The sequence below is a fragment of the Chinchilla lanigera genome, unplaced genomic scaffold (assembly GCF_000276665.1).
Source record: "Chinchilla lanigera isolate Chin_1 unplaced genomic scaffold, ChiLan1.0 scaffold00024, whole genome shotgun sequence".
Lineage (NCBI taxonomy): Eukaryota > Metazoa > Chordata > Mammalia > Rodentia > Chinchillidae > Chinchilla > Chinchilla lanigera.
Window position 1 is genome coordinate 7295138 of NW_004955425.1, and position 17408 is coordinate 7312545.

At 35.4% G+C, this 17408-nt stretch overlaps 1 protein-coding gene across 2 annotated transcripts in view; it reads left to right on the forward strand.

The window, feature by feature from the left end:
* Positions 1 to 17408, forward strand: part of Prkg1 (protein kinase, cGMP-dependent, type I) — a 1159533-nt gene that overhangs the window by 1118803 nt on the left and 23322 nt on the right. For both annotated transcript variants that reach the window (XM_005385906.2, XM_005385905.2), the window contains exon 10: positions 3642 to 3738. In XM_005385906.2, the coding sequence (XP_005385963.1) occupies positions 3642 to 3738 (97 nt within the window). The remainder of the gene's footprint in view (positions 1 to 3641; positions 3739 to 17408) is intronic.

A 17408-nucleotide genomic window follows, 5' to 3' on the forward strand; every position in this document is an offset into this window, starting at 1 on the left:
GACAATTGGCCTTTACTTTAACAGTGCACATAGTGTTTTCTGCTGTGTAAAGTAATGCTGAGATATTTCTGTTCTCGTAATGTCAAGGTAAAGATAAAATTGTAAGTTCCATAAATTTTTCTCTGGGGTGAATTAGCAAATTCAGTTTCAGTATAGTAGGAGAGATGTTGAGTACTTAATAATAATTGTCAGTCCAAAGTTACTGTATTCTGTTAATTTCTTTTAGAGCTTTGTAAGCTTTCTACAGATGTAAGTGTAGTATGTATGCTAATATTTACACATTACTAGGTAACAGCTTTTACCTTACACTAAAATTTTAAAAGGATTCATCTTAGACTAAGTTGAAGACCATTCTAGAATGTATTTAATATTTGTTACTGTATTTTAAACAGTTGAGAATCAGAAACTGTATTTCTTGTTGAAATGTATTTCAATTAGTACTTGACAACTGTCTTCCCATAAGCACTATTAAACAGATGGATTTTAGAACAGAATAGATCTGGGCTTAATTCCTTGGGCCTAGAGCCCCATAGCAGCAGGCCAATTTGCGTCACCTCCTTACCTCCTTTAATAGAACAACATCCACTTACTTCATCATTTTCTTTGTTCTCTTTTCCACTCAACCTTTTCTCCATTCAAAAAAGAGGAGAATATAATTTCTCCAGATGGATTCAAATCCTCTTCATATAAATGCATATAAAACATTAAGCAACTAATGACATTTCCAAGAATCAGAGAAAAAAGGATCAAGAGCATAATTATCCCAACACTCTTTTAAAATATATCTCACCAGTAACAGGATAATTTCACACAACTGGGTTGTACTTAAAAACTGATCTTGTAATATTAGCAAAGCAATTAGCAATTATTCAAGAAGCATGATTTTAATATTACCAGTCTTGTCATTAAAATATGAACTAGTTTATTTAATGATCAGTGTTTCTAGTGTATGGGAAAGTATATGTTTAAGTGCAGTTTTACAGCTGCAAAGAAAATGCCCACTATTTAAAATAAAATTTAATGTGTCCCTCTCATTAGCTGAAATCTCATCAGTCATTAACCAGATAATAATTACAAAGTCAATTCAAACTGTTTTATAAATTGCACACTTGTATCTATTTTTTAAGCAACCTTTTTTTTTTTTTTTTTTTACCTTTTAATCATGAGAGAACTATTTATCGTTCATTCCTGTGATCCTAGGATAGCAGGAATAAAGATCAGTTGAATGCAAGCCCCAAACCTTTTTGTGAGAATCTGTCATCCTCAGGCTCATTGGGCAGCTACTTGTCTCCCTGGCTCTTTTGAATCCATTCTAAAATTCCTGTTTGGCCCTTGGAACTTCTGGGGCGGTTGGAGCATCTATAACTCTGATTATCAACCCAATGAAGCATCTGAATCACCCAGGAACTTTTAGAAAATACAAAGGACAATCTCCAGGAAATTTCTGATTTGCTTAGTTTATAGTAGGGCTCATAGTAAGTGTTTTTAGAAGAGTTTGGGTAGCTCTGATGTGCAACAAAGGCTGGGAATTACTCAACTCAAGTATGGATACTTCCAGCTTCATCTAAAAGGCCTAGACACAAGAGTTTTGGGGTATACTGAAAGGCTGTAACACCATACTTTATATATATCAAATAGTATACAACTAGTTTGAGTTTACCCTCTTCGCACCTGAGATTTCTAAGTCTCAGCAGGTACATGTCATTATTTAAGAAGGCTTTCATTGTGAATGTGCACAGTACTTGCATAAATAATGACAAAACATTTTAATAAAGTCTTAAGAGATGTCTTTTTCCAAGTGAACTCCTAAATCATGTTTTGTTTTCATTAGAAAAGATAGCAGTTCATTGATCAGCAATTGATGTTTTAAAACTCCAAATCCGAGATAAGTAGCCAGAATCCAGCTGTAGTGTCCCTATTTTATGAAGGCCTTCTTTTCATTCCTGCTTTATATTTGTCTTATGAGACTAGTGATTTAAAATAGCTTGAATATGAAATTGTAAAATATTTTAGAAATGCAAAGTAAAAAAAAAAAAAAACTTTTTACAAAAAAGATGATTTAAGCATTTGCTTTTCTGGACTACCAGGAAATACTTGACTACATAGAAACTGTCATGGGGTCTGATCCCAACAGATGTCTTTTTTAAGCACCTGTTGGAGTCTACGCTGCAACTGGTCCTTTAAATTGGATGGAGTTTTAATTTTCCAAAAGCAGTCTGCAAGCAAGTTGGAATGCCAGAAATGCACATTTGCTGCTTATATCCCAGTGTAGCAAACCAGTTCCTGAAGTACCACGTTGATCTCTTGATTTTGTAGTTAATGAAAGAAGTCTACTAATACCCTTCAGACTGACCAGCTTTGTTTATAGAGTGTTAATAGAGGGAGTTAGTTTCAAGTATTAAACCAATAAAGAGACACATTCTTTTTACCTTCTTAGGAGTCTATTAACAAATAACCTGTTAAAAATGAGAGCTGTAGTTGTAAATTGAAAAAGGATGAGTAGAGTCTGCATTTGTATTTGACTATCATGAAATAGCTAAAATGTCACATAGCTTAGCACCAAACACGACGATGGCTGATTCTGTTTCCAAAATGGACATACATAGGCTGTGTTAGTAGTATTACATGATGACTCCATTCATCACGTCTATGTATAGTGTAGTACTGAATCAAACACTGTCAGGCTGAAGGTCATGGGCTATGCATAGCTATTCAAATACTTTAGGTTTGAGACAGCTGAATTACTCCCTGACCTGGCTTTAGTGAGTGGGCAGATCATCTTCATCTTTATGCCTTCCTGCCCTTTCTAAAAATAGCAGGGCCTTTAACAAGGAGATATTTTAAGCTGCTCATATTCACTTGTCTCATCAGGAGAAGCTTATTTTGGCCACTTGCATGTGTCAAATTCGCATGTGTGCATAGACTGTTGGAGAACTAGCCCATGCTTCTGACCGTGCATATAAGAAACTGGCAAACTTAGAGGCCCTAGGGTTGCTGGCTGAGAGTGCTGGCTACATCAGTGGGTAAACACAAACGAAAAGAAGACAGTCTTTAAGAATGTGAATATGCTCCTGAAATCATCCATTTCAGACATTTGCACATCAGCCCTCAGCTTTTCGGATCTGTTTTCCTAAAACTTGGCTGTGATTTTGCTCCAGAGACCTCTGCGATCGTGGTGTCACTTTTAATAAATATTTATAGGAGGCACTGCCAGCCTGTGGATAAGGGAAACTAATGAGAAACTGCTATCCAAAATCTGAACGGCAAAAACAAAACCCAGCAAAACCAAAAACAAAACAAAAGCGAAAAAGAGCAACTCAGACAATCTGTGCTCACAAGAAGACACGTAGAAAAATACCAAGATGTAACTTTGAATTGATAACTGGATTTATCAGTCGCTTGACTGGCATGCAGTGGGTACTTTGTGTTTTTCTACTTTGAAAAACAGTTGCAAATCTATGTTATTCTGCACCAGTGGGACCAAAAAAATTATGAGTGTGAGAACACAGAGACTCTAAAAGCACGATGGAAATCAAGCAGGTAAACCCTGTTCCACAGTCATGTCATTCCGGTACAGACGTACGTGGTACTCGTGTTTGCACCTCTAAGAAATTTCCATTTTTTCGCATCAAAAAATCCAGATATGAAGCCGAGGCTGCGTTCTTCGCCAACCTGAAGCTGTCTGATTTCAACATCATTGACACCCTCGGAGTTGGAGGTTTCGGACGAGTAGAACTGGTAGGTGGATTGCTCTTGAAATGATTTTGACAACCTGTATCTTTCTTTTGATTTCTTCTCCTAGTATAAGACTTCTTTCTTTTCTCTTTGTTCTCTTTTCATTAATTATTGTTTTTCCTAAATATTTGCCAGGTGCCCTCACACAGACATGTCAGAGTTTGAGACAAAATGTGCTATGCTATGTAATCTGTAGACTAAAAATGAGGTAAACACAAAATTACTTTTTAGAAAACCTTTTCATAGTAAGTAAAAGGTAAACACATTATGTAATGGGAAGGCATAAAGAAGCTTTCACCCAGCTGATAGTCTATCACCTGTATTTATTAGAGGTTGGGGATGTACTCAGCAGGCATAAGTGCCTGTCTGACGAGTGCAAGGTCCTGAGTTCGATTCCTGGTACCAAAGGAAAAAAAATTCCAAAAACTATCTGTATTTATAGTTCTGAGCAGTGCTCACTAACTTAACTACTAATTATTCTTAACTTGTTGCATTAATTTTAACTGTAAATTTAAGTACAGATAGAAGACTGGGAGGTAGAAATATGAAATAAATAGCACAGGAATAGCTGGAATTCTGTAGTTATTGGAACCCGGATTATAGTGACAATGAACATGTTATAGAGCTTATTGCACACATAGTTTATTTATACAGCTAAGTGTTGAAGAAGATGAAGACATTTTTATACAAGTTCATACATTAAACTTACACAACATGTAAGCATACCCTGATTTGCATTTGTTTTAAATAGAAATTTAAAAGCTGACATATTGCTCCAAAAACTCAGAAAAGGAATATTCTGGTGACTGGGTTAGCAGCATTACACGACCCTGTAGACATACACCCTACTTGAAAATACCGTTTCATTCCTATCTCTCTTAGTCCACAGGCGTCCCTGATATCAGACAGCAGTACAGTGTGTGAGGAACTCCCTGAGCCTGGAACCATTCTGTAAACAGTTACTATCGCCATCTGGAGTTGGAAGAAATCCCCTTCCCTAAAATACCCTGACCTGAAGCTACTTCTGCTCTTGTGTATTTGTGCTGCAGTTGGGATTGTTGACTGTGACAGGCAGAAAAAGTCCATTTATTTAAACATGTCTAAGAAGATTTCATCCAGACATGGTGGCACATGACTATGATCCCAGCTACTTGTGGAGCTGAGGCAAGATCAAAAGTTCAAGACCAACCTAAGCAACTTAGTGAGACCTGGTCTCAAAATTAAAAATTAAAATTAAATTAAAAAGACTGGGGATAGAGCTCAGCAGTAGAGTGCCTTTGAGTTAAACCCCCAATATCAGTCAATCAGTATCAGTCAGTATCAGTGAATGAGTCAATCAATCAATCAATCAAAGAAGGTTCTAAAGCCGTAAAGTATTCCCTTAAACTTGCATTATGCTTTCTTTAACAATGACTGTAAAATACTATATTAAAGCTACACTTTTGATTTGACAGTCCATAATATGCCTCTTAGATTCTGAGTATTTTAAAATATGGGACTAAAAATTAGGTAATGTTCTATAAAGTCTCTTAATTTTATGAATTATGCATTTAATGCAGTTTCACATTTGTTTTTTAAGGAGTTTGGTTTGTGGTGAGATATAATTATTTGTAGAGGTAAAAAAAGATTTATCAACAGCATTTGAACAGCTTTGATCTGGAAATATGGGGACATACAAGCAGGAGAAAGAGTAAAGGTTGTTACCGTTAAGGTTATACTTCATGGTGTGTTCATTTACATAATTATAGATATCTAAACTCCTCTATGGATTAAGCAATATAAAGGACAGAATTCCCCAGAGATTAGCTTGGGGGACCATTTGGTACAGTTTCTTAAATATTTTTAAATATTTAAAGTTTTCATTTAAATATTTAAAACTTTTAAATACTATGCACAATAAAATTGGTGTTTTGGTTAACAGCAACAAGAAAATTAACATCACAACTTAGTGAACTTCTAGAGATCCGATAACTTCAAGCTACTCTCGAGGTTATGTTACACATAGGAATTTAGTTAGGATTTTTGAAATATTGAAAATTTTGGTAATGTTGAAAATAGCTTGTAATAAGTGAAACACTTCAAGATGAACAATGAAGTGCCAAGGTGGTAGATCAAAGCTTGTAGAAAGTTCTATAAAATGTATATGAGAGGCACAAATAACTAGCCACTAAGTTAGGGTAAGTTTAATTGTATAAAAGGTAATACAGTTTACCTAGATGTGCAAAAGCCTGGCTTCAGGCCTCAGGACCACACAGGCCAAGCTAACACCGTTTAAAAGGGCAAAATATGTGGCTGCATGCTGGTATGTACATATCTATCTATCTACCTAGCTATCTGATCTGTATATATTTTTATATATATAAACTCCTTCTTTCTCTCTCTCTCTCTATATATACATATATACACATACATACACAAACATTTTATATATAGTCTCCACTTTAGGAAATATAAATAATTTGGCCCACTTTCTGTCTCATGGATATTACACTCTAGTATTTTACACAAATGTTTAAAAACCAATGAAAACCAAGTCCAAAGAATTAATTTTGATTGGAAATATAGTCCATTTTGCAAAAACCTCAGCTAATATTGGTGAATGATAAGTCCTTTATGGGTCATTAGATATGATGAGTTCTTCGCAGGAGAAAAATCCATCACCTTCACTTCTGTGCCCACATCTTGTAGCGTCTTACACACTGCAAAGCATGCGGGAAGATAAGCAGAGTATCCCGATTATCTGGAGTACTCAGTGTGGACCAGCCACTTATGGGATCACCAACACTGTAGCATTCATTGCCCCCACTCCTGTCACTTACTATTTGCCTGGTCATATTAATTACTAAGTATGAGAAGTATCCTTCTCTGTGGTTTTTTATTTTTTAAATGTATTCAGTGGTGCTAAGTTTGAGAGACTGACCTCAGCCTTTGACTGCAATTTTATATGCAGTTGTCATCACACTAAAATAACTACATTTTCACAGTGGTATTGATACCATTCATAGGAAGTGGATGCAGGGCCACATTCCCTTGTGGTTGCAGACATCTTCACTCATCTTTGAGAATGACACATGCAGAACAGTTTTATCAGTGTTACACGGTGCTATTTTTAAACAGCATAATTTCCACGTTTGTGCACGTTGATATGGAGTGTGTGATACTTCTACCTTGGATGTATGAATGCTTAGCTTAGCAACAATGGTCAGGCAAGTAACACTGCAGAATAATGCAAGTTATACTTTATAATAGTATTTAAAAACTTTTACCCATGTATGAGATTATAAGATTATAAACTTTCCAGTGGGACAGGAAGGGTTTAGAAATTTGACATTTTGATCTCCCATTTCTTTTTTTTTAAGAGTATAATAAAGAAGAACAATAGCAACTTCCCATTTCTTGTTAGTACTAAAAATGTAGTTTTTCATTAATATGTGACATACAGATTATGTTTGTGTGATTTTGCATAATGGTATACCCTTCACAGAGTTCTTAGCATTGCTTAAATTTGATCATCCTGCAATATAGATGAATTTAGGTGCAAAGGAAAATAAAGGCTAAAGAAAGGATAAAATGGAAACAGTGCTTTGTAAATAGGGAAGGAAAAAGAGGCTGAAGGGAGGAGGGGGGATTGGGAAAAAAGAGGAATCAAAATATGTCACGTGCGGGTACAAATTCCTTCTGATGAGTATTATGTACCAATAAACTTCATTCTTAAAAGAGAGCATTTTTCAGGTATGAGAATTTCTAAAGAACTTTTCAATTTTTAGAGATGAGAACATAAGAAATATACATCTTTGCTCAGAAGCATGAGAATCCTGTTCTTAAGCTCTTTGTTCTATTTCATAAAGACTTTGGGCATAGCTGACTTTAACTCATTTACTGTCAGATACGTCCCATTCACAGCCATTAGCTTTGAGCTGTCTCTCCTACTGCTCTTCGTTCTGCTCTTTAGCATGCCATATATTTTCTGCCCCTGATCTTTATTTTTAAGGATGGGCTGAAATGCAACCAATTTATAGAATATGTTCCAGAGGACCATATTCTAACACTACCTGCAAGAAAACAAACAAAAACCACAGCTGTCTTTCTCTCTTTTTGAAAATAAGACTTATTCATTAATGTTCCAACCCAGGTAATCCTCTTAATTTACAAGGGATGATTGCAAAATAAGAAGATTAGTTTTATAAATCATAAATGAAAACAAGTCCCACTGCTTTATGGTCAAATCCCTAATTTACTTTTATCCTTGCCAGAGAAATGCCTGCTTTCAGAACAGAGCTGTACAAATCAATGACATACTAGTTTTTACTCTGACAGTACTAAGTGGTAGTTGATTTAAATAACAGATACTGAATCTCTTTACTCAGGAACCCAAATGTCTCCCATACCAGAAAATCATACTTGAATAAAATACAGGAACAAATATATGAGAGACATATCTGTCTTTTGGGATTATACTTTTTTATATCAGTTACTATGTGGGGACAATCAAAAGCAACAGTGAATGCATAAATTTAAAAATCTATTACAGTAAAAGACAGATTGACATTAGTCCGCCTCAAAACACTCCCGCTTAGTTAACACACTTATCCCATGTGCCTTTACTATGTAAGTTTAAAAAATTTAATTTAACATATTTTTAGATCACCCTTTGTATGTCTTTGTAGTAACATAATTTAATAGAAAATGGCTCTTGCCTCTAGGAAATTGCAGCTTAGTCATATGTACTAAAAAAAAACCCAAACAAACAAACAAAAAAGAAGCCCTAGCAAAGTACAAACAGCACAGGATCTGTGCATGGAGAAGCAAGGCTTTTTGGAAGGGGTGGGTGGCATTTTGAAGGCAGATTGATAGTTACAGCATCAGTAAGAATAACTAGTGCATGATGGAGCATGGTTGATAAAATGAAACAACTGTAAGAACAAATATTTATAATAAATAATATCACTTCCTTACTAAAAATAAACTTTGAGCTGATGCCTACTTTATAATCTTTAAATTGCTTTCACAGCCAATATGTAATTCTGCCCTGATAGCTAACCTGGGAGAAAAACACCAGGTATGATCCACATATCACAGAAGAAATGTCAAGAAGAGTACATATAAGTGATCTATGCTTCTGCAGTCATCCAAAGAATTATTGTTACTACCCAGAATTGTTTTTTTGTCATTAGGACTTCTAAAAATATTTAGATTCTCACCACTACCACAATAAAGTCAAGTCAGTGTTATGTCAATGTCACATGTATATTTGGGCTGAGAAAAAGATTCTTTTAGAATTCAAGAACTAGAACTAAATGTAAAGCTTCAAGAGAGGGCATGATGGCCTCATACGCTCATCTATTTCTGTCAAAACCTCAGCGATTTCCCCCTTCTCTAAATCATTTGTGGCTCCCATTTCAGTGGCAAAGTGTATGTGGAGAAAAAACGATCTGACAAAATAATAGGGGAACTAAAAGCTAAAGCTCTGTACTGAGACCCTGATGTGGGTCTTAGCGACTGTGCGTGCCTCCTCACTTACTCAGCCTCCTCAGTTTCTTCACATGTAAATGAAGATAATTGTAGAATATGTGCCTCACAAGGTGGCAAAGATGAACTGAATTAAATTTCCCAAAATAGTGCCTTGCACATCATTGTAGGTGACTGTGTTGTCAATATTGTTATTTTGTTATAATAATGATTATCTTTTATTATTAAACTAAGCTAATGATAACTATTTTCATATATCATTTTCATTTACACCCACAGGAAAGGAAGGGAGTTGGATGGTTTTATTCCTTCTCTTCCCATTGCTAGGCCAACCACTGAAGGTACAAACACTTCTCCCATGTAAGTTAGAGCCTGAAGTTTTCAAACATGACCTTTCCTGATAGCATCTGTTCAATTCTCCCAAAGGGCTAAGGCTCTTTATTTTCTGTTGTACCTTGCAAGGTGATGGGAAACAGTTTTCAATCTTCCCCATATTGAACCTGTATGCACCTGAAGTAGTCCGTGTTTCTTTATCCATTTCTCTTCTAAACTGTAAAGCCCCACCTCTAACCTCTCAGTAGGAAATCATTTTCCATGCATACTGCTGAATCATATCCAGTGGCTGCACAGCACCCCAGTGTGGCACAAGAGCAGGCTCTTGCCAACACAGATACAAAGGTGACTTCTCATCCCTTCTATGAATTGAAACCACAATTATGAATCCTGCAGTTGGATTGCCATGGAAAAGGCAATTGGTAGCACATTGCAAGAACCTCCCCACTCTCCCACAAGCACATGTGTGTGACAATGTCTGCGCCTGGGACCGGAAGGCATCTGTATCACTCTCCTAGCGTCTTGGGCAGCCACCTTGGCACGGTGCTTTGCAGAGAAGCAGGTTTGAAGGGTTATGTAAACCATATGCAAGAAGTTAGAGACTGAGAGGTGATTAAGCAAGAAATTAAACGATAAACCCATCACTCAACATTTGGTTTCATCATTATAAAAGGCAAAGGATTTCACTCCAGAGGGAAACCCTGTGTAAGATGAAAACATTTCAGGAGCTTCTTCCTGCCAAGCCGCGCGGCAATGAAATAGAATAGCTGTGGGATCGCTGAGGCGCTTTTGCCATTAGTGCCCGCGGTGATTTACGCTGCAGAGGACGGTGTCTGGGGAATCCCTGCTGCTCTAAGGCTGCGAGTGCTCCCTAACTAAAGTGAATGGGTGCTTGCCACTGCTCAAAACTCAGTTTGTGTCATTTTAACACAGTCTCTTCTCCAGCTGTACTCTCCTTGGTACGTTAATATGCAACTTTTCATTTGATGCTTATTCTCTGAAAGAATAAGTGTGAATGATAGTTTTGATTTCTGAGAAAATAAGCTATTTAGATAACTAATGAAGGTCCAATCTAATAAACACTAACTAAGCACTGGTTGGCGCAGTAACAATACATTGCAGCTTCTAAAAGAAGTGCAAATCAGTTTCAAAGCAAAAATTACAGTAGTAAAATCTCCCTCTGTGTACTTGGACAGATGGAAACAAAGTAAGGTAATGCCTTACTTTATCTTGTTACCACAGAACATATATTCTTTTTGCAATGGTAGTTGCTGTACAATTTAGACTACGTGAAAGACAGCTTCTAGAACAGTCACTCCCTTACATGCGTTGTGAATATGTAGCAATTTTAGATATCTATTAAAATGCATACTTTTATTAAAAGTATTTGAAATTAGTATCCTGCCATAAGATAATATATTAACGGTTCCTCTTGTAAATCCCCATGTGATTTCAGAAAGATCACTGTAATCTAGAAAATGTTATACATATCTTTTGAGGGATTAAAATAATTGGTAATAAAACAGTGCCTTAAGAAGTTAGTATTTAGGTCATATGCACCTTTTCATTTTCTGTGACTTCTTTTTAACCTAGTGAATTTATGGGTAGCATCACAAAAGAGTTAAAACCTTAATATTACAGTTATGCATGGAGCAGCACAACTCACAATAGCTAAATTTGGAAATGGCCAATAGGTCCATCAACTAATGAGTGGGTAAAAAAAATGTAGTATATACACAATGGAGTACTACTCAGCCATCAAAATGTAAGCTTGAGTCATTGTTAGGATAATAGATAGATCTTAAGACCAAAATAATAGGTGAAAAAAGTCAGACACAGAAGATTAAATATTGTGCGGTTTCTCTAATATGAAAGATCTAAAATATAAATGATATCAAAAGCAACATAGGTGTGCCTCATTTCTCTGAGCACCCATACTCTGCTTTTGAGTGCATCCTATACCTAACCCTAATAAATCATTCTCATGGTGCAAAAAGAGAGTAGAATAAAAGAGGTGGTGGGAAACATGGAGGTGGACTCTGTAAAGATGGGGAGGGGATAAGGGAAGAAAGGCTGCAGCGGGATAAAAATGGCCAGGATTCTGTACGTATGTGTGTGAATTCCCCAGGAGGAGTGCAGTTATTACGCACTGCACACATATGGTAATAATAAAAATCATGCATATAACAGCTACCCCCTTGAAGAAAGAACGGAAACCCACAAATAGTCTTCATGGGACAGGAAATATCAGTTATGAGTCTAGCCCTCAAGGAAGCCCTACCTTCTCTTAAAAAGATGAGATTGACAGATTTAAAAAGTGACAAACAAAATCCTTGAATACTGGATTACATCCTACCTTATGCAGAAAAGTTCTCCACACGTTGGAAGGAGGGAGGCCATTTGAGCTGATGGAGTGGAGAAGGTCCTGAGAGGATAGGTGGAACCGAAGCCAAGGTCAGAGAATAGGTGGGGATTTAAGTGAACAGATGGGAAGAGGCTACTCCAGGCAAAGGTTACAACATAAAAGGCCACATGGTGTCACAGGACACTGAAGCCAGTGACCAGATCCAAGTGAAGCTGTGTGAGGGAGCCGTGGTTAGCATTGTTAGATAGCTACTCCATGGAGTGCAGCTGTACTATATTCTGAAAGGAGATTAGACTTGCAGTAAGAAATAGGTGTTAGGACATTAGGTTACTGAAAATGTGCAAACACAAACTCAGCCATGAAATGAAAGAATGCATCATGAGGTGACTCGATGAGCTATTTTTAGGTTGTACTGCTCCCAAAAATAAACAACATAATTTCTCTTCTGACTGAGATAGTTTAGCTGGTGCCAGGATGTACTCCATATCCCCGAAAATTTTGTATAAACATTTTATAAGCAAGATCATACTCCATGAGATGAGAAAACAGTTTCTATGTGTATATTAGTAAGGAAGTCAATGAACATGACCTTTAATATTAAATTAAATGGTTAAATTTTGATTTGGGGAAAAAATAAGAAAGGTAAATCTGTGTGATTCACACTAGTTCATTAACTATGTACATTAAATTTATTGCCAATTCATACTCTGTCCCTCATATTAATATATCCTCCAAACACTGATATATGCAGCACATTAGCTTAAACCTTGAGCTATGTGGGGCTTTCTTAGACCAAGTTTGTTGGTCTAACTTTGCTTTTAGCCCTGAGCACCAGCATGTGGCTTTGCAGTTCACTGTAGGATTGGGAAGACACTTGGTTCCCAGGGAGAATTCAAATAAGGAAGTGAAGACAGTTGGAGCCATAGTCTCATTACTAACACAGTGTAAGGGCTACAGCCCCAAGAACAGAATGGTTTAAATGTTTAATGTGATCATATCTTAAGATTAAGCTAACATAAGCCTCAAACAATAAATACTAGTAGAACTGATTAAAATTACTTAACTACACTTGCAATAAATTTATATCTGTAAAAATATTTTAACATATTTTGAAATACAAAAATAGCAGGGAGGAAGAAGTTACAAGGTTTTAAAAAATTATCAACAAGGGTAAAGTTTGAGGGTAATTTGATTAATAAATTAAGACATAATTATCAACAGTTGATCAAAATTCTTCTAGTACATAACAGTTAAAATTTATCAAACTATTTATGCCTTATATCTCAAAGTTCTGGCTAGAATACAAAACCTTGTCCTGAGGTAGTCTGAGCCTGTGACAGAATGAGAGTTGAATTTTACAATATGTGATTCTCTGCTTCAGTTCATCTTCTTTTAAACCTTCAAAATCAATAAATAAAAGAAATGGAAGGGCCAGGGATATAGCTCAGCAGCACAGCACCTCCCTTGAACGTGTGAGGTCGTGAGCTCGATTCCCAGTACCAAAAAATCAAAACAAACAAACAAAAGAAATGGAGATACCAACATATGATACTCACTTCCATTAGGTGAAATTTTAGGTTAAAATTGTGCTGTAAGTGTTAGAATAAATTAAATTATGTGAGATATTCAGGACCTCAGTTTAGAAATAAGTAGGCAAGTTTTCAAAACTGATGAATATAATAATATTTTTATGCGTGTGAGACTGTGCATAGAAATTAAATGTGTTGGGTAAGGGAAAATATCTGGTTATTTGACAAGGGAAAACTAATTTAAAGTGAATATAAACTTTAATTTTAATATTCATTAAAATAAAATTAAATTAATTTAGCATAGATATTATGGAATAGAAAAGTTATCCTTAAGGAATCATTTTTAGGGTTTACATTTCAGCAATCTTCACTTAATACACTCAACATAGGTAACTTTTGAATAAAAATAAATAAATACTAAATTCTTTTTTGAGGGAAATTAGGCATATTTCTTGAAATTAATAGAAGTGATTTTTGTGAAATAGCTGAAATCTTTACTCATCGTTTACACCAAAGTAAAAAAGTATGTTTCTGATTTTCAATTGAAAGTTAAATGTCGATTTTTTATTTTAAAGAGTAAAATCAAATAATAATAAAATAACTGTGAAGACAAAAAAATACAAAAACAATAAAAACAATATAGGATTTCATAACAAGATGATAGGAATTAACAATGGTTATTATGTTACATATCATTATCTTCAAGGTTGCTCAGATTACCAGATGTAAGAATGCAAGATTGATCAAACAATTAAAGATGATGACAAGTAATAAAAAACACATTAGAAATGATACAAAGCCTCAACAAACAAAATGGTAGGAATTCAGCTAAACGCCTTTCTGTAAAAAAAACAACAAAACTATCCTTTTTATAAAAACAAGTTTACATTCTTTGCCCAGTTGGAATTTAATAATATAACTGTTTCTTGATATTTCTTGTCACAGCTGCAGAACTGACCTTGTCTGAAGGCAGGTTACACAGCAAATGAGATCGCTGACATTTTGGATGAGGGCTTAAGTTGAATTGTAGTAAGGACAAGGGTGGAAGGAACAGAGACCTTCTCTTGATTATTTGCCACTTTTTCAAACTGCAGAACAGAGTCAAATGCAGAGGCATAAAGCACGAAAGACACCATCTTAGGGTCCTCGGTTCTGAAGATGGTGGACCAGTTGACCCTCCCACTTTCCTTTCACTCTCGAACTTCCTTAAGTTATCTTAATTTGGGGGCTGGGAATTTAGCTCAGCGGCAAAGCGCCTGCCTGGCAAGCGCAAGGTCGTGAGTTTGGTTCCCGGTACCGGAGAAAAACCCAAAACCAAACAAACAAACAAAAAAGTTATCTTAATTTGTATTAAATATGAGTTACTTAAATGACAGACCATTGCAAATTGTTCCTAGATTATTTACAAGACCTTTTCCTGTCAGGTTCAAGAGAGCCAGACATGCAGAAATGGTTTTATTATACTTTACCCTGTAATTCAGATTACTTGTTGAAAATTTGGTGCTATTTTGTGTACAGAAAAAATTTTCCACGTTTATTTGTGCACCCATGACAGTTATGGCTCTGCCTAGATTCCTTTATGCCTTCAGGGCATTTTGCTTGCTCTTGGGAAACCTTTGTTTTTTAATTCAATGTCATGTTGTGTGGGAGTCAGCAATATATAACAGACACTTATCCCTTTTATGTGTGGGGTTGAAGCAACAAAGAAAATAGAAACTCCATCTCTCAATAGAAATACAGGATCTGTAAACTTGAGTTGGCCATAGGTTTAAAGTAAACTGGACACATTTCCTCCAGCTACATTGGTGTTATTAAGATATTTCCCCCTTTTCCTGTGTTGCATTCCATTCAGGACAGCTTTTTTGACTATTTTCATAAGGTGAAATACAATTAACATTCTTTAAAAAGTATATGTTTATTATGTCAAATCACAGATGCATTGAAACTTCTAGTAGTAACAAGTCCTTAGCGATAATACTTTAGTTCCTCATTTTCAGAGAAGTGGCTTGGGGCCTGGTGAGATTATGATTACACTTATATGTGAGAGAAACTATAGTGGAGAGGTAGGATCCAGGTTTCTGATATAAGATTTCCTAAGCTCACTACATTACTGTTGCACTGTAGCCTTACCTGAATGAAGACATGAATTTATTCACCCTTCCTATACCTCATGGAAATATAATTGAAATTATGTTATATAGGACTTTTTACATAATGATGAGGCATATCATATTGAAAATTTAAAGCTTGACTTTAAGACATCATTGTAATTACGGTGTAGTTTTGGGGGTAGTTTCTTCTAAAATAATACCTATAATGTAAAATGGACCACAAACTCTTAAAGTTCAAGTAGATGAATACATGTACAATCTATGGGCCTGTTCATGGGCCGTGCTACTGAGCCACTTTTAACCTTGCTTCCCAGGGGAGGCAGAGACTCAGGTACAGTAGCTGACAAACCTGTTAAGGTACTGTCTTAACCAGAGAGAAAGTAAGCATGGAATTAAAGAGAGTCACTGGATGTGTCTTCAAAGCTCTTCAAAATGCTGATGATATTTGCCTTTCATCTTTAGGTTAGTATTATTTTGGCCTCAGCTGGAGCTTAACAATCAAGACTTGTCAAAATCTATGTCAGAATCTCCCATCTTGACATTCACTTTGCCCAAGTACACGATCAAATGCCAATATAAAGCTTCACATTGGACTTAAATTTTACTATAAATAAAACTTTCAATATGTCTAATTTCTAATATAGCACATAGTACTATCTTTCTAAAATAAAGTGAAGAATTTAAGTATTAGAATTTTCTTGTTAACTTTGTAGAAATTTTGAGAGTAAAATCACTGTGGTATAAATGTCATCAACATTAAGTTTTCTTCAGCTTGACCTTACTTAGTGGCATTGACATGAACTGAAGTGGAGATGGGGAAGGGTGCAAAAAGTCCTTCAGTCATGATGCATATTTTGAGGAAAGTACTTTGGCTTAATCCGACCATTTAACTAAGAAGCATGTAAGAATAAAAGCAGTTAATAGTCACCTAATATTATCTCTAATCCAGATGTTTTGTTTGATATAAAGGCTCTGTTATTTCAACTTCATAATTAACCCATGAAGATTCTGCCTATATGAGAAGATGGGATATAGCAAAACAGTTTGAGTAGCTTGTCCAAGATCATAAACCAAATAAGAGTTGAGATTCAAATAAAGCTAGTCAAAAGTAATATGAGCATACCCTCAAGCAGTGCCTTACCCTGTGCACATAGGTCAGGATAGTCTGCAGAGGAAGATAAACCTGGAGAACATGCTAAGCCAACTGGACCAGAAGGTATTCCTGGGAGTGAGGAATAGGAAAAGTGTGCATTCCCCTTTTGCTGACCTATAATTTTATACCTTTAGTGGACCTAATACAGAAGAATAGATGAATAGATGTTTCAAATTAGCACAAGTAGATTTAATATGATTAATCTGGCAAACAAAAAGAAAAAGCAAACTAATTTTCACTTTACAAGTTATTATGGATTAATTTTGTTGAAAACTTTTACAATAAAACGTTATCTCACACTCACAGTGAAAAGGGGTAAATAAAAGGAAGCCTTTTAAAGAAATGAATAGTTTGTACAAAAGTTGAGTAGGATTTTATGTTATGTCAAGCTTGTTGTATTCATGGACCTTTAATAGAACTGGAGTTACTTTAAGAAGTCATACAATAATAAATACTATTAAAATTAACAGATACTTTTAAAATGTTTTCTATAATTAGAATTTTATTTTTACTCATAAAAGTAAGAGATGTGAATTATGTAATGTTAAGCAATTCAAAATCTAAACAGAGGTAAAAAGTAACACTTTCCCTGAAGGAAAATCATTGTTAATATGTTCATGAACCTCTGATTCATAAGTTTACTTTAGATACCAATATAATTAGATATACAATAATATACACATACACTATGAAGGGTATCATAAAATGTATCT